The sequence below is a fragment of the Anolis carolinensis genome, chromosome 5 (assembly GCF_035594765.1).
Source record: "Anolis carolinensis isolate JA03-04 chromosome 5, rAnoCar3.1.pri, whole genome shotgun sequence".
Taxonomy (NCBI): domain Eukaryota; kingdom Metazoa; phylum Chordata; class Lepidosauria; order Squamata; family Dactyloidae; genus Anolis; species Anolis carolinensis.
The window spans coordinates 65,902,900-65,929,928 of record NC_085845.1 but is presented as its reverse complement, the minus strand read 5'-3'; the positions used below and the strand labels follow the sequence as shown (position 1 = coordinate 65,929,928).

Here is a 27,029-nt window from a genome sequence, read left to right as displayed (position 1 = left end):
CTTTTAGGGCAGTCTAATTTTTCTCCAAATGTTTTCTCCCTTGTTGGTTCATTCCAATTCAGCCAGACTTGGTTCTTTCAAAGGCACAGTTGGAGCTGAGATATGGGTACATGCACAAACTGCTCTCTCACTACCAGCATGCCTGTCTCACCAACACAATTTTTACTAGTCTCTCTGATATTCGAGAAGAGTGTTTCCCTAATTTAGAGCATTAGACATACACTTTTTGTTTACATCTGGGAAACCTAAAAGAGAGCTGCACTTTAAGATAGGAAGTCATTAATAGCAATGCAAAAATATATGAAATCCAAAAACACTCCTCCATGAATCAAACTACATCTAGTCAACAAAGGGAACATTTATTCACTTAAGGTGCCAGGGTTATAATGTATGTTCAGAGGAGATTTGGTGTTGACCAAAACAGGACTGCAACTTCCATGGTGATGACATTCATATGAGACATGGAAACAACCCAGAGGGTTTTGTGACACTAAGATATGTCAGCTGCTGTTACTATATGCAATTGAAAAGAACAATGCCAAGAATTCAAGTGTCCATGGACCACATAAGTCTTCTCTTTTCCATCCATGGAACTAATGAGTGAAGAAAGTAAGGCTTTCTCTCCACCATGGTGTTAAATCACAATGTGTGTTTGAATATATATATCCAAACTAAAATTGCATTACTTTTTAGCAGGGAATTGTTGTCATGGCATCTGATGGATTTGAACCCTTGGCTCCAGAGTCTTAGGGCAGTCCTACACAAACACTTTATCCCAGGGCTGATCTGGAGGATTGAATGCCACATTGGCCCTGGGATGGTCATATCCACAGGCTGCAACAGGGTGGGAGGAAGCCCCCAGTCTGCTGTGGAGGTGGGAAGGGATCATGATTGTCCAGCAGCACCAAACTCAGTTCGGCTCAGCTGGATGGCCACCCTTCCTATCCCCTTCCTGTTCGCATCATAGTAGTAGCCACCAGGTGTAAAATGGTTAGTGTCCATCACTCATTGGAGTGATGCCAGCCAGGACTTCAGAGCATGAGGTTTGGCAAGTTCTGGTAGAGGATAGCCAAAACTCAGACTCCTAACTTCTCTAGCTGTGGAAAATCTCATCTCAGAACAGAATGACTACATATACAGTAGAGTCTCACTTGTCCAACATAAACGGGCCGGCATAACGTTGGATAAGCGAATATGTTGGATAATAAGGAGAGATTAAGGAAAAGCCTATTAAACATCAAATTAGGTTATGATTTATGTTTAAGAATAAATTTGTAGTTCAAAACACAGTAATGCTACGTATTAATTACTGTATTTACGAATTTAGTACCAAAACATCACAATGTATTGAAAATATTGACTACAAAAACATTGACTACTAAAATGCAGACTGCGTTGGATAATCCAGAACATTGGATAAGCGAATGTTGGATCAGTGAGACTCTACTGTATAACAAAGTACTGCTGCAGTTGGGGGCATAATGGATACGTGTAAACGCAACTTGAGTTATAATTTTGATTGATTGGTTTAATTATCTTTGCAAATTGAAGAAAGCCGTTCTAAGCTGTGTGATATTTTAAAAACCTAAAGAATAAAGTCTTTTTTCCATACCTATCTTGGTTAAACCTTGATAGTGCTTTGGCTATGTGGCACATGGGCGCGATCTTCTCAGGTAAACATGAGAGAAAAATGGATTTCTCAGGTAAATATGAATAAAAAGTTGATTTTGTTTCAGTTTGCTCCATTTCCCAAAGGGAAAAGCAGAGAAGAGGGCAAGAGCAGATAATTCCTGGCTGACTAGATCTCCCCTCTTTGCTTAAGGGCTCATGGCAAATCTAGACAAAATCAACAAAGTCTGTATATCACATTGAATCATATCAGACATACATGTCTTCATTTGGTGGACATTGGAAAGAGAAGTCCGTTCTACATGTCAAGAGGTGAAGCCAAGCTTCATATATACATTATGCGGTTTCCATACTTTATCTGCCTCCATACATATGGAGCAGGACTGACATTTTGTCAGATATTTGAAGAGTAACACTTGCTAGACATGTATATAACAGATGTTAACATATGGTTCAAATAATGCATTAGAATACACAATTATTTTCAGATCATGATAGGTAAGATGCTGATATTAGCTCAGGATTCCTGCCAAAAAACATTTGTTCCAACACTGAACTTTTTGAGAACCCAGTAAGACACTTCCAAATCAAGCCTTTCTATGAAGGTATGTTTTGGTAATAGCACTGACTCACTTCAGGACAATTCTATGGTTTTTCTATATCATATTTTTCTACATTGACATTTTTAGAGTTCCATTTGTTTGGACAATCAAAACCTCAGTCGGAAAAGTTTCATTAGAGGCTGTTGAACCAAGTTTCCACAACTCTTTTTGTTGTTGCTGTTGTTGTTGCCCCTGCTGTTTTAAAATGAGTCTAAATGTGGAACTTCTGACAAAAGATTCTGTGACACCATGGCCCATCTCATCTCTAATACTACAGGTGGGTTTTCCTTTATTCAAAATATTTCATTTTTTTCCAAATTTTGGAATATTTGCACATACATAATGAGATACCTTGGGAGATGGACCCATGTCTAAACATAAAATTAATGTATGTTTCATATACACTTTATACATAGAACCTGAAGTTGATTTTACACACAATATGTTTAATAATTTTGTGTATGAAACAGAGTTTGTCCACTCTTGAATCACAAGAAGAAAGGGTATTACTATGTCGGGGGATGGATAAACTTCAGAGTATTTTGGATTTCAAATAAAGATTTTAGGTTAAAAGGTAAAGGTTTCTCCTTGACATTAAGTCTAGTCGTGTCCGAATCTGAGGAGTGGTGCTCATCTCCATTTCTAAGCTGAATAGCCGCCATTGTCTGTAGACATCTCCAAGGTCATGTGGCCAGCATGACTGCATGGAACAGCATTAACTTCCCACTGGAGCGGTACCTACTGATCTACTCACATGTGCATGTTTTCAAACTGCTAGGCTGGCAGAAGCTCGGGCTAACAGCGAGAGTTCATCCCACTCCCCAGATTCGAAGTTCAAGAGCTCAGCAGTTTAACCCTCTGCGCCACCAGGGGCTCCCAGGATTTCAGATACTCAACTTGTATTTGAATATACATAGTGAATTATTTTAGAGATGGAACTAAAACTTAAACACAAAATTCCTTTACATTTCATAGACATCTTAGATACGGAACTTGAAGGGAATTTGATAAACAATATTTTTAATGATTTGGGGCATGAAAACCAAGTTTATAATAATAATAATAATAAAACTTTATTTATACCCCGCCACCATCTCCCCAATGGGGACTCGGGGCGGCTTACATGGGGCCATGCCCAAGACAATACAATAAACCATAACATAATACAATTAAATAATACATTACATAAAATAAACAGTACAACATAAGATCAAAACAGCAATATAACACGAGCGGGCCGCATGAATACTACATTTAAAAACTAGATTAAAAATTAAAACTCTGGGTGAGAAAGGGATCAGAATAAAACCTCGAGGGACGGGACATCAGATAGTGAACCAGTCTAGAGGATAAATATCGGGGGGGAGTAGCATAGAACATTTACTCTCCGAAAGCACACCGGAAGAGCCATGTTTTTAAATCTTTCCTGAAGGCTAAAAGGGTGGGGGCTTGCCTGATTTCAATGGGCAGCGAGTTCCACAAGCGAGGGGCCACCGCAGAGAAGGCCCTCTCCCTTGTTCCTACAAGGCGAGCCTGAGATATAGGTAGTGGCGACAGGAGGGCCTCCCCTGATGATCGGAGAGGTCGGGCAGGTTTATGATAGGAGATACGGTCACGAAGGTAGGCGGGTCCCAAACCGTTTAGGGCTTTATAAATGATGGTCTGCACCTTGAATTGGGACCGGAAGATGAACGGCAGCCAGTGGAGCTCCTTAAACAGGGGAGTAGATCTCTCCCTGTAACTCGCCCCCGTTATTAGTCTGGCGGCCGAACGTTGGACCAGCTGTAACTTCCGGGCCGTCTTCAAGGGAAGCCCCACGTAGAGCGCATTACAGTAGTCCAGTCTAGAGGTAACTAATGCATGCACCACCGTGGTCAAGTCAGACTTCACGAGGTATGGTCGAAGTTGGCGCACAAGTTTGAGTTGTGCAAAAGCCCTCCCGGCCACCGCCGACACCTGCGCTTCAAGCGTCAGCGCTGAATCCAGGAGGACCCCCAAACTGCGGACCTGTGATTTCAGGGGGAGTGCAACCCCGTCCAGCACAGGTTGCCACCCAATACCCCGATCCGACGAGCGACTGACCAGGAGGGCCTCTGTCTTGTCAGGATTGATCCTCAGCTTGTTCCTCCTCATCCAGTCCGCCACAGCGGCCAGGCACTGGTTCAGCACCCGAGGGGCTTCCTTGGAGTCAGGTGGGAACGAGTAGTGGATTTGTGTGTCATCTGCGTAGAGATGGCAACACCCTCCAAAACTCCGGATGACCTCTCCCAGCGGTTTCATGTAGATGTTAAAAAGCATGGGGGATAAAATAGACCCTTGCAGGACCCCACAGGTCAAAGGCCAGGGGTCCGAGCAGGTGTCCCCCAGCTTCACCATCTGGGAACGGCCCTCCAGGAAGGACTGGAGCCACTGCAAAATAGTGCCACCGAGTCCCATCCCGGAGAGCCTCCCCAGAAGGATACCATGGTCGATGGTATCGAAAGCCGCAGAGATGTCCAGGAGAACCAGCAGGGTCACACTCCCCCTGTCCAGTTCCCTGCGGAGGTCATCCACCAAGGCGACCAAAGCCGTCTCAGTGCTGTGCCCAGGCCTGAAGCCAGACTGCGAGCGGTCCAGAAAATCAGTGTCATCGAGGAACTCCTGGAGCTGCGTGGCCACCACCCGCTCCAGAACCTTGCCCAAAAACGGGAGGTTGGAAATTGGTCTGTAGTTGTTACATACAGATGGGTCTAGCGAGGTCTTTTTTAGTAACGGTTTTACCACCGCTTGCTTAAAACAAGATGGAAATGACCCCTGACCCAGGGAGGCATTTATTATAGCCACAAACCAATCCAACAACCCCTCTTTGGCCTGCTTAACCAGCCAAGAGGGACAAGGATCCAGAGCACAAGTGGTCGCCCTCACAGACCCAAGAATCCCCTCCACGTCATCCGGAAGAACAAGCCGGAAAGAATCCCACAAAATCGGACAGACAGGTGCCTCGGTTACCTCCGCTGGAACTACAATTAAGCTGGAGTCCAACTCATGGCGTATCTGAGCAACTTTGCCTGCAAAGTGGTGCGCAAAATCGCTGCACCTAGTTGCCAAGTCATCAGGAAGCCCCTGGGTCTCAGGAGGCCGCAGGAGCTCCCCAACAACTCGGAACAACTCCGATGGCCTGTTGGCCGCAGACGCTATGCGGGCAGTCGTGAAAGCTTTCCTGGCTGCTCGCAGAGCCACGGAGTAAGCCTTAATAGCGGCTTTAGCCCGTGCTTGGCCAGACACATCCCGAGATTTCCTCTAGATGCACTCTAGTCCCCTCCTCGCACGCTTCATCACAGCCAGCTCCTCAGTGAACCAAGGAGTCGACATGACTCTACGCAGCGAAAGAGGACGTTCGGGAGCGATCGTGTCAAGTGCCCTTGTCAGCTCACTATTATAGCGATCAGCCAGGACATCGACAGGATCGCCAGTCTCCAGAACAGGAAGATCCCCAAGAGACCTCAGGAGTCCATCCGGATCCATCAGCCTCCTGGGGCGGACCATCTTAATGGGTCCACCACCCCTGCGGAGGTTAGAAGACACGGCGAAACTCAAACAGATCAGATGATGGTCAGACCATGACAATGGAAGAATATTTTGCTCTTCCACTCTGACTGTCCCACCGTCCACAATGAAGACGAGGTCCAGCGTGTGTCCTGCCTGATGTGTGGGCCCAGATATAACTTGAGTCAGCCCCATGGTCGTCATGGCAACCATGAAATCCTGAGCTGCACCTGTCAAAGAGGTCTCGGCATGAATATTAAAGTCCCCCAAAACTATGAGTTGTTGGGAGACCAGGGCCGAATTGGAGACCACTTCTGCTAGCTCGGACAGAGAGACTGCTGGGTCGCGGGGTGGACCAGCAGAATCCCCAAGCTGTCTCGGGCTCCCACCTTCAGGAAGACACACTCAAACCTCGAAGACTGCGGAACGGCGCATCTGATCAGGGCGATGGACTGCCGAGCAATCACCGCGACTCCTCCTCCCCGCCCCCCAGCCCTGGCCTGCTGATGCACCCCGAAACCTGGTGGGTACAGCTGAGTGAGATTCACACCACCCTGCTCGTCCAACCACGTCTCGGTGATGCATGCCAGATCCGCCCCCTCATCCAGGATCAAATCCTGGATAACAGCTGTTTTACCGTTGACGGATCTGGCATTCAAAAGCAGGACCTTAAGGCTGGGAGGTCTGTCCTGAAGACTACCACACCTATTCCTCTCCAGGGTCGCAAAAACTCTGTTGCGCTTCTCCCTGGGTCGAAAGTGACCGTTCTTCCTTCTCCCCCAAACCACCTCAATGAGACCCTGCCCGTGGAAACCCTCTCCCCCCTGGAGAGATGACTGATTGAGGTTGCCCATTGAAGGGGATAGTCAGCTGTCCTGAGATAGAAAATCACCAGCAATACTTGGTTGTTTAAAGGAGGGGCCTATCTCCGCTGGTGTAGGAGGAAAGGAGTCATCTAACAGATCATCATCTAGCGTGGGAAGGGGGCTAGGCACTAATGATGTCTGAGAACGGGACTGAGAGGTAACATAGACATGGCCTAAACCTGGGGGATCTTGTCTACCAAGATTCCGCCTGATGTCCAGGGGGCGAATCAATGGGTCTACTAGTACCCTCCTGAGAGTAATGCCCCACTGTTGAAGTTTGGGCCTATACAAAAACAATTCCTCCATCAGTGTTCTGTCTTCCAATCCAATGAGAAGACAAATGGAGCGGTTCCAGGACTGATAGTCTCTATGAAGCCAGTCGATAGTCTTGATCTTCACTTTCGACCAGCTTAAAGATAGAATTTGTGAGAGAGATGTCCGGTTTATGTAAACTGAACCATCAGAACGTAAAAGTGTCACTATCTGATACATCCATGTGCACAATGTTGAGTTTGGAGCATTTTGTATTTCTGGATAAGAATTTTTGTATTTCTAAACGGGTAGAGCAGGCCTCTTCTTTTGGACCCTTGAAGAAACATGAATCTTGGAGGTTCCATAACCATTGAAGAACAGCCACAGGTTGCTTTCTTACAAGATACCCTACCTAAAAGAACTCTAGTATTGGAGGCTCCATTGCCTTTTTGGGGACACGCATCCCAGCTGTAAAGACTTCTACCCTTGTCATTCCCACTGGGAAATCAGGAGAGGTGGTAATGATGGGCTGAAGAAAAAACTCAGGTCCAGTGACTTACTGAATAGTAGCTGTACCTTCCATCTCTCAGATCATCTGAGAAAGACGTGGAGGTAAGCCCTACATATATTATGAGTCTTGGTTTGGAGCTGCTATGGTAAGAAAAACAAGAACTCTTCTGAATATCAGTGTTGATGAAACAGGGTTGCCTCCCTTAGACATACAGTTTCTTGCAAGAGTTTCTTCCCCTGAATCAAACAGAATACTAATTAGTAATGGATTTTTCATCTATATAGAATTCTAGTATATTTTAAAAATAAATAAAAAATAATGGACAGCGATCAAACTCCATTTTTAAATGTCTGAAAAAAACAATTGTATAAATAGTATAAATGAACTTAGGTAAAATAAGAAGCAGAAGCAGTATAAATTAACTACTGTTGGTAGACAAGCTATCTCTGTTCTGTTATCATTTTGTAACAGTTAAACCAAGTGTAAAAACCTTTGAGGCAACTTTTTAAAAAAGAGAAAGATCTGTGTTAAAAATCGGGACTTACAATGTAAAAGCAAAAAACAAACTAAGACGGTTTCATCATTGGTTTTAGTCTGTGATCTGGTAGAACAATGCACAATCTACAATTCTACTCAGATGATAAAACATCCAAATATGCTCAACCCTCAAACAGCCTTTACACTGTTAAAATTTAGTAAACCTTTAGTAAGTTCCTACAGGCTGTCACTCACAATTATCAGACCGTTGCATTCCAATCAGGTGAATTAAAAGCTGTAACCTCCACTTTAGCATGTAAGGAAAATGACCTGCCTCTGACCCTTATCACAAGCAGCTTACCTTCCAGGAATTCAAACAAAGAGTGCTCTCTTCCGAACTCCAGCTCCCGCAACCCAACATACGTGATGCCTACTGTACCTCAGACGTTCTTCACCAAATGTCAACATAGATTAATATACCACTAAGAGAGCATTAAGGACCCGATTCCTCAGTCTCAAACAATGAAGAAAAACCAGTTTACCTAATGAAAAGCACACCCAGGCTACCAACTTTCATAAAACACTTCTGTCAAAAAAAAAAAACAACCCTCACATCTGTCTCAACACCCCCTGCCACTCAATAAACCCACGGCAGTTCATTAAAGTATTTGTTTTTGATGTACCTTAACTAGAATACCCAGTACAGGCAGTTCCCAAGCTATGAACAAGATAGGTTCTGTAGGTTTCTTCTTAAATTGATTTTTTGTAAGTCAGAACTTTTTAAGTGTAACTCCAGATAAATATATAATGCAATGTAATGTAATGTAATCTTCCTCCAGGGGCAAACCAAGAATGGGCAACTTGGAAGTCCCTGAACAGACTCAGAAGCAGAGTGGGCAGATCTAAAGACAACTTGGCAAGGTGGCACTACCTGGAGGAATCCTCCACCTTGAGTGACTGTGGAGCAGAACAAACAACTCTGCATATGTATGCTTGCCCACAATGCCCTGATTCATGTACGGAGGAGGAGTTGTTTAAAGCTACGGACAATGCAGTTGCTGTTGCCCGCTTTTGGTCCAAAACTATTTAGTTGCTTGTGATTTCCTCCCCCCCCCCCCATCATTTTGAAATGTATTTATTGTACAATGCTTTTGACACGAAATAAAAAAATGTAATGTAATCTTTGGATAGCATAGGGAAGGGCTGTCTATGCCCCTGTTCAGAGATTTCACCTCACTTTCTATCCCTGTAATAACTGATTTTGAAAATGTTTGCTTGTTGTGGAAACAAGGATTAGTGATAAAGTTTTAGTGGAAACACCTTTTTCCTATGATAACTCTTTCGGGAGTGAATTTCCTTTCCGAAGAGTAGATTTCTCTCACTTCCTGTTGTCTCACCCCCGTCCTTAACTATGAATCATTCGTAAGTCGAAGTTTATAACTTTGGGACTGCTTGTACTCAGATTCGAAATAAACTGTTGCTGGTTGGCGGTGTGCATTGCATGTTTCTTATTCATTCGCTCATCATCAAAACTTAAAATTTCATTCTGGTCATGTAATGGCTTTTAGCATTTTACACAGCAAAAGATATTTATACAGTCCAGTTTTGATGCAGTTTTCCATGATCAGACCTGATTTATGACTTTGAGAAAACATTATTTATATAATTATTTGTTCTAATCACAAAGTTGGTTCACAACCCTCTTTCTTCCACCATACCTTTATGGCTTGGTATATCATACCAACTAGACTGGATATATTTCTCTCTCTTGAGTGATTATATTTTTTCCTGCAGTGCATTATTTGATAGAGACTGATTTTATTTTCATACAATATTGCACAGATGAGGAATCACTGAATCAGATGGTCTTTATAAAATTTCCATTTTAATCCAGTATGTGTTTTACTTTGGTTACAGTTAATGTGCATGTAAAGAAAGAGGGACCTAAAATACCCTGAAGACACAAAATCCTGTCTGATCTTGGAAGTTAAGCAGGATGGGGAAATCACCAAGTAATATCAGGGGCTGTAGGCTAATGTTTCTAAGGGTATCTGATGTAGGTAAAGGTTTTCCCCTGACATTAAGTTTAGTTGTGTCTGACTCTGGGAGTTAGTGCTCATCTTAATTTCTAAGCTAATGAGCCGCCGTTGTCCATAGACGCCTCCAAGGTCATGTAAACTGAATGGAGCGCCGTTACCTTCCTGCCGGAGCAGTACCTATTGATCTACTCACATTTGCATGTTTTCAAATTGCTAGGTTGGCAGAAGCTGGGGTTAACAGCGGGAGCTCACCCCACTCTCCAGATTCAAACTGCCAACCTTTCGGTCAGCAAGTTTAGTAAATCAGGGGTTTAATCTGCTGCACCACCGGAGGCTCCTATCTATTTCTTTATTTTTTAGAAACCAATAGCCAATGGCTCTGGCACTGATCCAGGGACCATCACTTTGGTCCCTGTAAGGGCTATATTTGAAAGGAAAGCAATGGAGACCGATCTTTGGGTATTCTTTGTTTAAGAAAGCCCAATGAAATTCATAAGGAGGCCTTAAGTTAACAGGCAGCATGGACATGCACACAAAAGGGAAATCATTCCCATTCTACACCCAAGCAAATAGATATACTTTCATTTCCACTGCAACCCAACTGAATATTTTCCAATAGAACAGATGTGGTCCTTGGTTGGGCTTTTTTCTTTTTTTACTTTTTAAAGCTTCACATTAATATGGCTACTTTACTTTCCCCAAAATTGCTATTATTAAACTGACTTTTTTAAAGCCTCGAAGTACACATTTCAGACAGTTTCAAGAAGACTAAAATTATCATTACTTTTTAAAAAGGCAGTATCTTAGCAACACAGGAAACAGGGATACTTAAAGAGATGGAGAAACAGTAAGCCATTACCTCAATATTAGCACTCAAATATGTGTGTCAAGTCGAAAGTATGCACTTGATCAAATCTAAGCACTTTTTCTAGTCTTTGCCTCTGAATCACTGCATTTTTAGTTCTGACTAACTTTAAATTATATTATATTCTGCTTTTAACTTCACATGGAGAAACGCTTTTATCCCAGGACCAGATGGCTGTTTATCATTACATTTCCTTCTTTGGAAGGGATTAGGTGAAATTTCTACTTGCAATTAGACATCTTGTCATTAAAGCAGTGGCTTTTAAAGCTTTTATATTCAGGAACCTTTTCCACAGTCAGAAGTGTTTTGACTGATTACATTCCTTCTAGGTGTGAAGCACCAACTTAACTGAGAAATGTATACATATTGTGCAGGATTCTTGAATTATGTTCTAGAGCAGAGCTTCCCAAACTGTGTGTCGTGATATGTTAGTGCATCGGGTCCGGTGTGTAGGTCTGGCATACTCATAAATGACAAAGATCTTGGAAATGCATGATATATCTTACAAACATTTCAAAAATGAAAGGTTTTTATGACATATGTTGTGTCCCCATATATTTATTCATTTATTTACATCATTTATATACCACCTTCCTCCCCTAGGGAACCCAAAGCGGTTTACAACATAATATAAAAGCAATGAACATAGTGTTAAAATCGATCAAACCCATAGCATTTAAAACATCCCAAGTAAAAACAGATTAAAACATTGCAAGTAAAAACAGTTAAAATCACACAATCCAAAAGCATCAATACAAGGTCAATCCAATGTCAGTTCTCCATTTCATGTTTGGGTCAATGTCTCTTATTGCTGTTGAGTAAAGGCTTGGTCCCACAACCAGGTTTTTAGTTTCTTCCTAAAGACCATGAGGGAGGGCGCAAATCTGATGTCATTGGGGAGGGAGTTCCACAGCCTGGGGGCCACCACTGAGAAGGTCCTGTCTCTCATCCCCGCCAATCACACCTGCAAAGGATGCGGGATCAAGAGCAGGGCCTTGCCAGATGATCTTAGATTCTGGGTGGGCTCATAGGGGAGATACGTTCGGACAGATAAGATGGGCCAGAACCGTTTATTATTATTAAGCATTTTATTATTACAATTTACATATGTGTCCGTATCTCTTATAAGGGGTTAGTTTAGCTTCCAGTATGCTAGTGAAACTGAATTATTGTGTTGTGAAACAATGCATGTCTAACAAGTGTGTTACCAACATGAAACGCTCGGAAAGCTGTGTTCTAGAGTATCCAGACAAGTCATAGGAGGTGCTGGCTTCATCTACTGATTTTTGGTACAGTCTTGGATAACTTGAGATTTTACAATGGTCCTGCTGTATTTGGGTGGTTTGGTTCTGGGACCCCACATGAATACAAAAAAAACTGGATGATCACGCTCTATATTATTAAATGACAGTGGCATGAATGTACACACAACAGTATGTCCACATTCACATCACTGCCATTTAATAATTTGGGGCATGGTGATTGCGGTTGTTTGAAATCATGGATCTAGAACCTATAGAACCAAAGGCCAACCATTATCTTAATATTCCTCGGTTGCTGTGGATGATTATGAATACATTGGCTTTCAGGAAAACCTGTTTCTACTTACTCATCTTCTTTTGGAGCATACCCTTATTTGAAAACCACAGTATTAACACAAATAGTCACTTTGAGTCTCATTATGGAGAGAAAAAGCGGGGTATAAATAAACATAATAATAAGAATATTGAACAAATGAAAAAGGGTGTGTCAAGTTCTGCTGCTCAAGTTTCAGTTAAATCAAGTCATTCTGTTCTTTCTCCTACTCCCACAAATGTCACTGGTGGTTCTTGGGTCTGGAAACTGAATAAGCTACTTGCCTGGTTGGAGTTGCATTCCCTCTGATGGAGAAGGTACATAGCTTGGAAGAACTTCTAGATTCATCTCTGTTAGTGGAATCTAGGTGAACCCTGTAGGTCAGAGTGCTTAGTGCCATGGTCAGCTGATGTGCCATATAATCTTTCCTGGACTGAGGTAATGTAGTTGATAATTTGTTGGGAATTTTCCTATTAAAGTACTGCAATATACCCTATATGGGGCTGCCCTGGAAGGAAATGTGGAAGTTGCAGCTAGTGTAAAATGCACAATTCCATCTTAATTTGTTAAAACGTGTAAGATACTTTCAGGTTGTTTATTTTTTCTGTTTTAAATGGCTTTAATCTGGTAAAAATGGTTTTAATGTATGTTGCTGTGAGACCTTTAGTTGTATAGCAGGATACAGTATAAATGCATAAGTTTGCACTATTGAGCTTCTCCAAGATGTGCCACTTATTTATAAGTGATATGAATTTGGCTATATCAGATGTAGTGGGATAGATATTTAATTTCGGCACAATATTATTATCCAGCATCTCCTAGACTTTAATTGCCAAACAAAAACAGCTGATTCCTGGGACCAATTTAGACGATTAACTTTTGACAAAAGTGGGGGAAGTATCCCTTGTATTTATATACCCACACACATTTGTAACACAGCTTTAAGGTTATCAGACACTCCTGTGTAATTCAGAACTCTGTTTTGAAAACCTCCTTTTAAGTGCCCTTGACAGATAGAGGGATATAAGAGCACTAAAAAAACGAAGTGGTGGTGGGAAGAAGGAGACGTAGACATCAGTAGCTTTTCTAAGAAAATAATCTAAGGGAATTGCTGTGGGGAATTTCGACTGTCTCATAAGAAATCTTTCCTCTTCAAGTTCTTGTTAAGTGTCTAACAACAGAGTCTAATCTAGCTAAGCCTTCTTATATAATCAATACAGCACTTAGAGAAAACACTTACGGTTTATGTGGTCGATATAGTAGACACCAATCTGAGGATCATATGCATCTTCCCATCCCCATGGTAGCTCATCTCCAACACAGTCTGCAAAGGATAATGGCTTTGTTAACCTAAAAACAAAATCAGAAAGTAATTGAATAAGATTATGGAATTTTCTTCGGCATACACATGCAGAAAATTAAACTAATTAATTCAGAAGTATCACTTCAGGCATTATCCTGTTCAACTAATAAGTGAGAAAGGGTTGGTTACAAAATACTGATGAAGAGTGGGATGTTTTTATAAAAAAACATTGTATTTCTAAACAGAATTAGAGAAATATTCAGTATATGTCTGTTCTCATAGCCAAACCAGATATAATGATGTATAATTTGGTTCATCCCAGACTATCCATTACACATAAAAAGTAGAATATGGAGAAAACTCCTACCTTCATCTCTCCACAATATACCCTCCACACTGGTTATCACCTGAGATTCAATAAATTCAGCTTTGATACAAATACTTGGGAAAGCAACAATGGAAAGATAAGTGGCATGTGGATGAGTCTCTTCTGCCTTTGCTCAAAAACAGGGGCCAACAACATGTGATAGACCTAACTTACAAGTGATAGACTTAACTCCCAACATCCATTGCCACTGTGGACCAATGGCTCATGAGGGCCAATGCAAGTTTCAGTCCAACATCATCTGGAAGATCACTCGCTTGGGCTGTAGCACAGCTGGTAAATCACCAGCAGTAATAAGATCTACCAGCCAGTTCAAAGCCCAGTCGGGGTGAGCGCTCAACCATCAAGCCCAGCTCACTGTTTACCTAAGCAGTTCAAAAACCGCTTATAAGCTGTAAGTAGAGAAATTAGGTACTGCAAATTGCGGGGGAGGTATTTTACTACACCATAAATAACAAGACCAGAAATGCGGTGACTGAGAGGAGGGTGGAAGGAAGAAATCCTGATGGCTCTTCATCACAGAGAATGGAGCAACAGCACTCCCTGTGACTGAATCTGAGTGCAACCTCAATCTCCAAGACACCAAAAAACTGGACTTCAAGACTACATACCTCCTTCTGTCTATCTTGTTCTGTGCTGTCCTGTCTTCAAATGGCATTGAATGTTTGCCGTGTATGTGTACTGTGTTCTGCCCTGAGTCCCCTTGGGGAGATAGTGTCAAGACCCAGTCTACAGAGCACCAATAACCATGCGCAGAGGCCAGATTCTATCTAATATCTTTATTAAAGGAATATATAAAGTCAAATAAAACAAGTGAAGAATATAGTTCAGAAGTAGACCTTTCAGGAAAGGTCAAATATAGTCCAGGAAAACAATGTCCAATATGTGATATTAGAGTCCAAAGTTATAATCCAATAACCGAAACACACACTTGCCGAGCAAGTGTGGGGAAATGACAGGGTCCTTTAGTCCAATGGAGCTTGACAACAAGGCTGGAAACAAACTAGATTCTTGGCAAACAAGACTTGATACGTGGCAACAAGAGGCAAGAAGCAAGAACGAGGTCCGTGGCGAGGTCCGGGGACAAGGCAGGCTTGGAACTAGAACAAGGTCCGTGGCAAGGTCCTGGAAACAAGGAACTGGAGTAGCGTAGTCCACACACGATCTCACTCCTGAAGCTGACAAATTGACTCCGCAAGGATTTCCTTGCGGGTAAACACCTATATAGGATCTGGTTTTCCCGCCAAGGAACACTTTCCCTGGGGAACAAGAAGCGAAACCCATACTGTGTCCAGATGCATGACTCCTTAAGATTTCCCAAGGGAAACAGGCTTAATCAGCTAATTGTCTGGCAGCGATTCTGGCGCTTCGGCGATTCGCCTCCCTAGCGCCTCTATCTCGATTATAATTATCCCGGCGAGAGAACGGGGGAGATTTCTGCTCAAGGCTTGTTTGGCTGACTTCTTGTGGGCAAACATCTTGCAGGTGCAGGGGCTCCAATTCTGGCTGAAACGGTGGGAAACCCAAGTTTTCCTCTTCGTCTGCCACAATAATACTAGGAAGGGGACTACATGGCCCATGAGACATCACAGATAGGGCGGAATATAAATAAAGTGTTGTTGTTGTTGTTGTTATTATTATTACTATTATCATCATCATCATTATTTTTACTATTTACTAGCTGTGCCTGGCCACCTGTTGCTGTGGCGAAGCGTGGTGGTATGGGGTATTGAGGAACTGGTGGTAGTTAGTATATATTATTGCTTAAAGCTGGTGAATATGCAATATTTTGGGTTGATTCTATTTTTTGTCTGTTGGAGGCAAGTATGAATGCTGCAATTAGTCAGAATGATTAGCATATAATGGTCTTCCAGCTTCAAAGCCTGGCTGCTTCCTCCCTGGGGGAATCCTTTGTTGGGAGGTGTTAGCTAGCCCTGATTGCTTCATGTCTGGAATTCCCCCGTTTTCAGAGTCTTTGAAATATTTTGTGTTCTGCTACTGTCTGTGTAGATGAAGAAGTACCCATATGCAGTACTTGAGCATGCACATTCAAAAAGAAAGGCTGTGGCCCTCAGAAAACAGAGGATTTGCCAGGCTTTGATGATGCATGGCTATTCAGTGGAATCCTAACCCAGACGTCCAAGAAATAACTTCCTTAGATATCACCCTGGCTGGAAGAATGTTTAGCACCAAATTCCATGTTTTGCCACAATGTGAACATTCAGCATGACAAGAAATCAGCAAATTGGTGCATGTCAAAAGGAATCCAGCACTCATACTATTATCAAACTCTTGACAAAAGGAAGAAATTTGGAAATATCTAGTGCAGTCAGCAAAAAGGATACCAATGGTAATAGACCAGAAAGGGGAAGGTAAATCTTGCTTTTTCCAGGTCCTGATGGGTATTGAAAATAATGAAACAGTTTGGATACAGTAGGACTAAGATACCTCCATTCAGAGGAAAGAGCACAGCTTATGCAGAAAACTAACGTTTTTTCGAAAGCGACATAACTTTTTCTTCTTTGTTTATACAAAAAAGACTGCTTCAAGGGAGTAACACATGTCTTTTTGTGTAAGGTTGATGGTTTTCACATAGAAAACAGCAATGTTACACAACAAAACCATGTACCTATTTTCGTTCCACTTTGCAGGATTTTGCACAAAATCTTTTGGGTGCAACATTTTTGCGATGCCCCATTGCTGTTTTCTATGTAAAAGCAGCAATGTTGCAGAATATGTGCAGCTGTAGTTTCAATTCCCTTACTTTCTTTGTCTGCTGAGTTATCATTTCAAACCAGCAAAGGCTGCAGTCGAGACGTCAAACCTTCATTGAATTGTGTGTATAGGACTATAGCATGCAATTTACCTTAATTTTGTATTTTAAGCAGTTTTCCCATGTATAAAGCAAAAAAGTGGTTGAAGCTTTTACTCAGAAAGATGTGGCACTTTCTCTGCATAGTTAGAAGACTGAGAATACAAGTACTGTATTTCCTGCACTTTCTCCCCATTTAAAGGTCTCTAAAAACAGGGTGAATTTTAGAATTGTGAATTCATATTAAAGCGTTCTTCTGTTGGTGGTAATGACTAGGCAATAATGTGGGATGTATACGAGGATGCCTTCTAAACTTAAGTGTCAGTTCCCAGAGTTCTCTTCCTGTCACTAAATCCCTGGTATGATGCCAACATGAAGATTCTGGCAGAGGGAACTCTGCAAATGGATTTTTGGGGCTTAGAGTCTGCCATGTGGGAGTGATGAATTTAGGAGACAAAAGTCTTTTCGCCTGTCTCCTTGCTGGGCCAGGCGTTAGGAGTTCTGGCTGGGCCAGTGGTTGGGGTGGTTGAGGTGTAGGTTGAGGTTTTGTTTGGGGTTTTTCGCACTCTTCAGGTGAGGCTAAATAGGCTGGGGTGTAGGGAGGAGGAAATTGATTGTCATCATCTGAACACCCACTGTCCTGTAGGATAACCTTGGGTTTATTTTCTTCGCCTTTTCCGGGTTTGGCTGTAGCTGTAGCTATTATCAAGCAGCGTTCTGGGTGGCAATTGTACAACATTATAACTCAGAAGCCCCACATGGCACAGCAGATTAAACCGCTGAGCAGCTGAACTTGCTGATCGAATGGTCGGCAGTTTGAATCCTGGGAGTTTCGAACCTAGCAGTTTGAAAACCTGCAAATGTGAGTAGATCAATAGATACTGCTCTGGTGGGAAGATAACAGCGCTCCATGCCGTCATGCTGGCCACATGACCTTGGAGGTATCTACGGACAACGGTGGCTCTTCGGTTTAGAAATGGAGATGAGCACCAACCCCAGAGTCGGACACAACGAGAATTACCTTTACCTTATAACTGATGGTGTTTTAGAATACAAAATATGGTATGTATTGTAAAGCTGCACAGAGTTTCAAAATCTTGTAAAATTATCTAAAAATGTGCATCTTATAATCTGCAAAACAAAATATTCTCGCTATTTGTGGGATCTTTCTTCCATGCTATTTTTCTTCTACTGCATGTTTTTCGAGGTGACAAGAACTGCAAATCCAACCTCAGTTAGGAAAGTGATAAAATGGCCAATCGGTTCCTGACCAGAACAGGGCAGTTTCTTTTCCCCCAAAGTGTACACATGTAACTTTAGGGGATTACAGGCTAGTGACCACCCAGTTGGAGGATTTGGAAACTTGTAACCCCTTCCAAAAAAAATCTTTGCAAGTTTCAATCTAACTATATCAATTCCTGCTTCTTGGCAAGGGATTGGACTGGATGGCCCATGAGGTCTCTTCCAACTCTACTATTCTATGATTCTATGATTCTAATTTCCTCATCAATTTAAGAACAGCAGAAGCAACTAAGATCTTTACTTACCCTCAAACTTTACTTTCTCTTTTCTCCTGGAAACTAGTGCAACATCATTATTTAAACAAATGTATACAAAATCCACAGTTGAATGTAAGAGCTTTATGTTCTTGTGACAGCTAAACTGATTGCAACTATACAAGAAAGAGCTCTTGAGTGGGAGTGTAATAGTAAAAAAAAGACAACTGAAAACACCTGCTCGGTACACTGAAGCAGTAAAGGGAAGTGGAAATCAGTATTAGAAATTATTGGGAAATAAACTGAAAAATAAAATAGAAAGTGTCATAATGCCTTGATATAGATGTCTGATAATACCATGCATACTAAGAATGTAATTTCTGCTCTCCCCCATCTCAGGGAGAATATCACAAAGCTGTGAAAGGTCCAAAATTGAAATGAAATAATAAAATGCTTCTCTAAGAATTAAATGCTAAAAGTAGAGGCAAAGGGAGCAGTGATTTGAGTTTTGGATCAGAGTCTGGAATATTATGTTAAAAAGCTAATGTGGCGGGTTGTTTTTAAAATCAGGTAACATACTGGCCATCATTCATTCTTCACAAGTAATATGTTAGGCCACTTCACTTTATATTATTTTTAATTCAAGAATAGTAACATGGGTAAAAAAAAAATCCCCTCAATATGCTCCATGTCTTTCTTCCCACTCTTTTGTGCAGGTCTTTCTCACTTTTTATCTCACTACTCATTCAGCCTATACTCATTTAACCTGCATTATGAAACCTCTTTACATGGCTAACATCCCCAATGATGTTTCTCTTCTTCTCCCCCAATCTCTCCTTCTCATTTGTCTAATTCTCTTTTTCCTCTGCTAACTGTCCATCCCATTTTTTTTTATCTAGGACCACAAGTTTCTCGTTCTCTCTTTTTTAGGATTACACATTCTAGGAGAACCTAAGAAAGAAAGGGGTGGGGATGAGAAAGTAGAGGATCTAGATGGCAATGTCTGCATATTATGTAAATTATTTGCTTATTATGCAAAGCATGTGTAAGTTCGTGAAAAGGCTGACCTTCATACACATAGCACTCATTTCCCATTCTATATGTTTTATAAATAGAAAGGCATGTGGGCTACAGAAATGCAATTTTATGCAGTGCAGAGTGTATAAAACCTGCAGTCCAAGGTTTCATCTACACCTCAAATGACCCCTTCTCTTTACTACCATTAACCAGGGGGAATAACCAGCGAAAATGGGGGAAATGGTTTCCTTCCTTCAATTCCTACCCCATAAAATGAACTGTCCTTTTCTGTTTAGGTCTCCTTTTGGAGTCCGATAATGGAATATTACCCAAATAAGCACACTTATTTACACAGATACATTACAGTAAAAAATGAAATAGTATCTTTATTTCTAAATACAAGAATATCCCATGTTGAAATATTACACATGAAGTGGTTTTCAAATTGCAAGAGAGCATCATGGAAAATGAGAAGGTATTTGTAATGGGAAAAGATGAAGCATTTCAAATACAGATTGAGCACCCCTTACTTAAAATCCCATAATCTGAAATACTTCAAAATCCACAGCTGTCCACTACATGGCTGAGACGTTAACATCTTTATTTTTTGATGATTCGTCAATGGAAATAAAACTTTTTTCATGCTTAAAATCATTAAAAAATATTACAGTAGAGTCTCACTTATCCAACATAAACGGGCCGGCAGAATGTTGGATAAGCGAATATGTTGGATAAGAAGGAGGCATTAAGGAAAAGCCTATTAAACATCAAATTAGGTTATGATTTTACAAATTAAGCACCAAAACATCATGTTAGACAACAAATTTGGCAGAAAAAGTAGTTCAATACACAGTAATGCCATGTAGTAATTACTGTATTCATGAATTTAGCACCAAAATATCACGATATATTGAAAACATTGACTACAAAAATACGTTGGATAATCCAGAACATTGGATAAGCGAGTGTTGGATAAGTGAGACTCTACTGTATATAACTTCAGGCTATGTGCATAAAGTATACATAACGCATAAAGGGATTTCATTTTCAGACTTGTGACCCATCTTCAATGTATCTCATTAAGTACTTATATACAACTACGGGTATTCCAAAGCTTGAAAGAAAATCCAAAATCTAAAACACTTCTTGTCCCATACATTTTGGGTAAAGGATACTCAATCTGTATTGGATGCAACTATCAATTGACTAAATCACCACCTAAAAAAAGAAAGCCTGATCAAATCTGAACTAATTCTTGATTGGGGAACTGTAATGCCATTCATGTTTTAAACTACCTTTATGAAGTATTCAACATTCAGTCTGTCCCAACTCTATATTTATATACCTGTGTAGTACTACTTATCAGATCTTGCAGAAAGGAACTAATTTTAGCTGTCTTAGTTAATAACTAACATGGTTGTCTTGGATCATTGCTTGACATTCAGGAGAGAAATTGGTTTTCTACTTCAGGTTCATGAAGAAGTTGGAGCCAAATCCTGTAAGACTTTTTTGACCATGTTATTGTGAGAGAGGTGGGAGATGTACAAACAGGAGGAGAGGCTCATATATATTTAGCCCGTTGGTCACACATTGCCCATCCCTGTGCTAGATTCTCCTGACTCTTTCCTTGCCATCTGAAGATCCTGATACTCCTTGTATGCTTCACCAATCCTGTCTACTAATGTCAGCTGTCAGTTAAAAGAACTTACAGGTCCACTTTTCTAATAAGACAAAAAACACGAATAATATTGTTTGGTGCCACCAGATCCAGTATTTCTCATTCGCAAAAGGGCAAAAATCAATGTTGACAAAATGTCATGTTGGTTTGCTCAAATTTGTCAGGCAGATAGAAGCAAGCTTGACAAAGTTTAAATTCAGGACATTGCCATTGAACACCTTTTGCTATTTCAATGGTTGCCTGAACTGGAGCAAAAAGTAGAGAAATTATTCTGTGGACCTCTTTCCTTTGAGGGAGAAATGTCAATCTGGTTTACCTGAACCACATTCTGCCATTTGATTTGGATGACACCCCACAAATTGTCTCTCTTTTCAAGAGAGGAATGCCATGTACTGTCAGGGAGATCTCCTGTACATCAGAATGCATGTCAGGTTTGTCTAGTTATTTTTCTGCATGGAATGAAAAAAGGAAATGGAAAGAAAGTGTACCACCATTTGTGCTAGGAATTTCTCCACAGAAAATAAATGAACAAAGACTAATGGGAAAAGCAACCCAATTCTTCATGCTCTGCCCTGAAAACCTCTGAATAAATAGCTCCTCTTATGGAATATTTTCTGATCTGGGACACTGATATAAGTTTATACATACCGCATGTTCATACATTTCCCCTCATCACTCCCCCCCCCCAAATGCAAATTCAGCTTTCAAAGCTCTTTATTCATTCATTCATTCAAACATCCATCCGTATCTCACCTTTCTCCCACAAATAGGACTCAGGTGCTTACAATAAAAATAGTACAAATACCCAGGAGTGAAAGCACTTGCTCAACTGACATAGTTCTGCTCAGTAAACTATTTTCAATTAAATGAAAAGAAAGTTCCCTGGTGGAGTATCTGTAACGTGCCTACATGTAGGATGCTGAAAATTCAACACCAAAGCAATCTAGACAGATGGGTTATATTTAAAAGATTTTAATTGGATGCATTTTTATTGAATGTATGATGATGTATCTTTACTGTGTTGTGCCCCAACTCAAGTCATAAGGAGAAGCGGGTAATAAATAAATATTGTTGTTGTTGTTGTTGGAAAAGAAGAGCCCACCACCATTCTGATACCGCTGTCAAACTGCTTTTATTTTTAAGATGTCTCTCCTCATGTTCAAATGAAATTTATTATCCTTTTCTACTCTTTTATGTGATAGCCCTGCATGGGGCAGCTTGTGTTGTATGCTGCCCCGAGTTCCACAGGGAGAGGGGGCTGGGTATAAATGAAGATGATGATGATGATGATTATCTGACATACAACAAGATCATTATGCTGGCCGTAAAAATTGGGATAACACGCGTCCATCTTAGGCCTCGCAATATCACTATCATTCTCCAGGATTTTTCAGAGATAGCAGAAAATTTTAGAGTAAAGACATATCACATTCAATAAAACCTCTGACAAAGGCGGCCTTTTTGTCAGAGATTTGATTAATTCCTTTATGCCTATACCATACCTTGTCTAGCTGGCAGTGTTATTTGTTTGCTTGTTTGCTGTACTGCAGGCACTGGGAAAATGGTAAAAGTGAGCTGAAGAAACACAAATGTTCATGTTTGTGTTGCAGCCATGTGTCTGCAATAAAACGTGCAATAAAGGACACAATTATGTTCTGAGTGATCCTGAAGGTCTTATGTACAACAGGCAAGGTAAACAGCTGCCTTCAGAATCACTTTCTGAGCATAAGAGAACAAAAGAAGAAAGAAAAGTGGAAAATAGATTAGCCTGCCTCACCAGCAGTCCTGGCATGTTGAATAATCCACAAGTTTTATTAAGAAAATGGAATCATAAGAAAGGTGAGAGCCATTGAAAGAAATCACATCAGGATGCACTTTGGAAGAAGCTTTCTGGTTGTTTCTAGTATCGTGAATTTGTATGGAATCGCTACGCGTTTCTATTTGTCCCATTCATATGGCCCCGTTTCTGTCCGCTGCTTCTAAAAACGGGCACCTATACAAATGAGCTTTTCTGCCCAAGGTCCAAAACATAATGAAGATTTTCGGACCTTGGGAGGCAAAGCGCCAGGGCCTGCCTACAAGTGTCAAGCACCTGGCTGGAGGCTCTGCCAGCCAGGGCCTACAGCCAGTGCGCCGAAGATCAGGTGACCAAATGGCTACCGTTCCCCTTTTTTGTTTTGCTGTTCTTTCCGTTCCAGAGGGGGTTGTATTGTGAAGGTATTGTTTTAAATTTCTAATTGTTTTAATTGTATTTTATAATTCCATTTAAATGTTTATTTTACTGTACATTGTTTTTAGAGGCATCGAATAGTTGGCTATGTGTAAAGCTGCCTTAAGCCCCCTTCGGGGTTGAGAAAGGCAAGGTGGAAGTGTTGTAAATAAATTAAATAAAATAAATTATACAATTCCATGCTATCCGAATGGACGGAACAGTATAAAACCACGAAAGAAACAAATGAAATGGTATCTGGGCCCAACTTTAGATGTTTCAATTTTTTTTTCTTATTCAAGGATTACCAACTTGATGGTTTCCTTTCACATGTGCATATGATTAGTCTTGGATAAAAAGTTTGCTGAAGCATGTTGAACTGCTCTTTTGTTTTGCAGTTTGAGCATATCCCTATTTTTTCCATGTTCCTTCTACCTATGATACCTAAGTTTCCATTAAAGGAATAAAGTCGGGAAACACACCAGCTTTATTAACTGAAGTCTATCTGTACAACATACCCATTGATATCTGCAGGGGATCTGTAGGCTTTGTATGGATACACAAAGTCATGGTTAAAACAGAACCCTATTGAAATGGAGGATTTCCAGCCTAAGTATACACAGAATCACACTGGACGATGTATAAAATGCCTAGAGGCCCCCTGACTATGGAATTCACTGCCCACTGAGATCAGGCAAGCTCCCACTCTGTTAGCTTTTAGGAAAGATTTGAAAACATGGCTCTTCCGCTGTGCTTTTGGTGAGTAATTTTGCTATATATTTCTGTGTTACTCCCCCCTCAGCATTTATTTTCCAGACTGCCCTACTTTCTTGTGTCCCTGTCCACAATGGAGTACCCCCTCTGTCCCTCTCACTCCGAGTTTTATCCTTGTGTCCATGCGGCCTGCCCTTGTTTTACTGTTTTACTGTTGTTGTTTTTTGTTGTTTTTTTGGATTTCTTGATGTAATGTCTATTATCATTTATTGTATTGCTTTTAATTGTGTTATGATATGTTGTTTTTATATGTTATTATATTGTATTGCTCTGGGCGTGGCCCCATGTTAGCCGCCCCGAGTCCCCGTTGGGGAGATGGTGGCGGGGTATAAATAAAGTATTATTATTATTATTATTATTATTATTATTATTATTATTATTATTATTATAGAGAGAATATATGTTGGATGTCCATAAATGAAACTGTGGATAATAGTGTAGCTAGTATGGTACTCTAGAATGCAATTCACTAGGCTCTTAAAATTAATTTAAGGTAGCAAAATATTTTTTCAACTCCTTCTTATCAATCTTGCTATCACTATTAACCCTCCAGAAACGACAGCCTAGTTGCTCTGCTTTCCATCTGTGCGTAAAGATTCATGTCTCATTTAAAATTCAAATTTTCTAGTGTCATCTTACAACTTTAATTGTTCCATCACCATTTTTGTAAGGTTGATTGTTTTTTTTTAACTTGACAACAGGGTTTGTCTTGCCAATACACATTATTACTACTTCAATACTCGCCAATCAGTCTGCCAGCACTCAAACCTGGGACCCATACATTTTTTATGGCCTCTTGAAATGTTGCACAAATTGGGATACCAGGTTCTCACTGATCTTGTCTTAGTAGTTGTTTACTTACATACCAAACTAACAATCCTAACTGAATACAATTTGAAATAGGTGGCGACCGCATTCTCAGAAATTAGATAAGATGTTTTAAGCATCCACCTTCAAAAATTAGAAACCAACTGGAAGGCCCAAATAGTCATTCACTGCATAATGCTTGCGATACATTAATTACAGGCCAAAAAAAAAATCACCAAAAATTCTGGTTGAAATACATTGACAAACATTGGGCTTGGAAGGTAAAGTGGGAAATCACACCTTCCCTGACAGTTTCTCAGGCCTCACTGAGAAGTAAGAATGTACCGTCTGTAATGCAAAACACACTGTTCTGCTCTTTCACACAATGGACTCAATTGATAGCATCAAATGGGAGAAGTGGCATGAAATACCTGAGCTCACTTAACTCTGAAATGTGTCACAAGTAAAACATTTGGACAATTATCTCACAGAACTGCATCAGAAAAGAATCATAGAATCATAGAATCATAGAATAGTAGAGTTGGAAGAGACCACATGGGCCATCTAGTCCAACCCCCTGCTAAGAAGCAGGAAATCGCATTCAAAGCACCCCCGACAGATGGTCATCCAGCCTCTGCTTAAAAGCCTCCAAGGAAGGAGCCTCCACCACGGCCCCGGGGAGAGAGTTCCACTGTCGAACAGCTCTCACAGTGAGGAAGTTCTTCCTGATGTTCAGGTGGAATCTCCTTTCCTGTAGTTTGAAGCCATTGTTCCGTGTCCTAGTCTGCAGGGCAGCAGAAAACAAGCTTGCTCCCTCTTCCCTATGACTTCCTTTCACGTATTTGTACATGGCTATCATGTCTCCTCTCAGCCTTCTCTTCTGCAGGCTAAACATGCCCAGCTCTTTAAGCCGCTCCTCATAGGGCTTGTTCTCCAGACCCTTAATCATTTTAGTCGCCCTCCTCTGGACGCTTTCCAGCTTGTCAACATCTCCCTTCAACTGTGGTGCCCAAAATTGGACACAGTATTCCAGGTGTGGTCTGACCAAGGCAGAATAGAGGGGGAGCATAACTTCCCTGGAACTAGACGCTATTCCCCTATTGATGCAGGCCAGAATCCCGTTGGCTTTTTTAGCAGCCGCATCACATTGTTGGCTCATGTTTAACTTGTTGTCCACGAGGACTCCAAGGTCTTTTTCGCACACACTGCTGTCAAGCCAGGCGTCCCCCATTCTGTATCTTTGATTTCCATTTTTTCTGCCGAAGTGAAGTATCTTGCATTTGTCCCTGTTGAACTTCATTTTGTTAGTTTTGGCCCATCTCTCTAGTCTGTCAAGATCGTTTTGAATTCTGCTCCTGTCTTCTGGAGTGTTAGCTATCCCTCCCAGTTTTGTGTCGTCTGCAAACTTGATGATCGTGCCTTCTAACCCTTCATCTAAGTCGTTAATAAAGATGTTGAACAGAACCGGGCCCAGGACGGAGCCCTGCGGCACTCCACTTGTCACTTCTTTCCATGATGAAGACGACGCATTGGTGAGAACCCTTTGGGTTCGTTCGCTTAGCCAATTACAGATCCACCTAACCGTAGTTTTGTCTAGCCCACATTTTACTAGTTTGTTTGCCAGAAGGTCGTGGGGGACTTTGTCGAAGGCCTTACTGAAATCCAGGTACGCTACATCCACAGCATTCCCTGTATCGACCCAACTCGTAACTCTATCGAAAAAAGAGATCAGATTAGTCTGGCATGACTTGTTTTTGGTAAATCCGTGTTGACTATTAGCAATGACCGCATTTGTTTCTAAGTGTTCGCAGACCACTTCCTTAATGACTACTGTATTTTCCGGCGTATAAGACAACTAGGCGTATAAGACAACCCCAACTTTTCCAGTTAAATTATAGAGCTTGGGATATACTCACCGTATAAGACTACCCCTCTTCCAATGCACACCAAATAAAAAGACCATCAGAACAGTAGCGCAAACACAACTCTTTCACCCATCTGGCCCGCCCTTGTATCCTATTAACATACCTCCTTCTCTGCCTCTTAGATCTTGTACATGCGCACTTGCACCGCTTCACTTCAGTCCTCAGGAGCAATATCTGAGAGGCAGAGAAGGAGGTACGGTAATAGGATACAAACAAGGGCGGGCCAGATGGGTGAAAGAGGCATGTTTTACTAGGCACAGCACCACTCTATCTCTTTTTTCC

The 27,029-nt window shown here is 41.2% G+C and overlaps 1 protein-coding gene across 1 annotated transcript in view; it reads right to left on the bottom strand.

Moving 5' to 3' along the window:
- The window catches only part of wwc2 (WW and C2 domain containing 2), a 186,220-nt gene that overhangs the window by 100,798 nt on the left and 58,393 nt on the right, over positions 1-27,029 (bottom strand). The window contains exon 2 of the mRNA XM_008111832.3: positions 13,582-13,691. Within this exon, the coding sequence (XP_008110039.2) occupies positions 13,582-13,691 (110 nt within the window). The remainder of the gene's footprint in view (positions 1-13,581; positions 13,692-27,029) is intronic.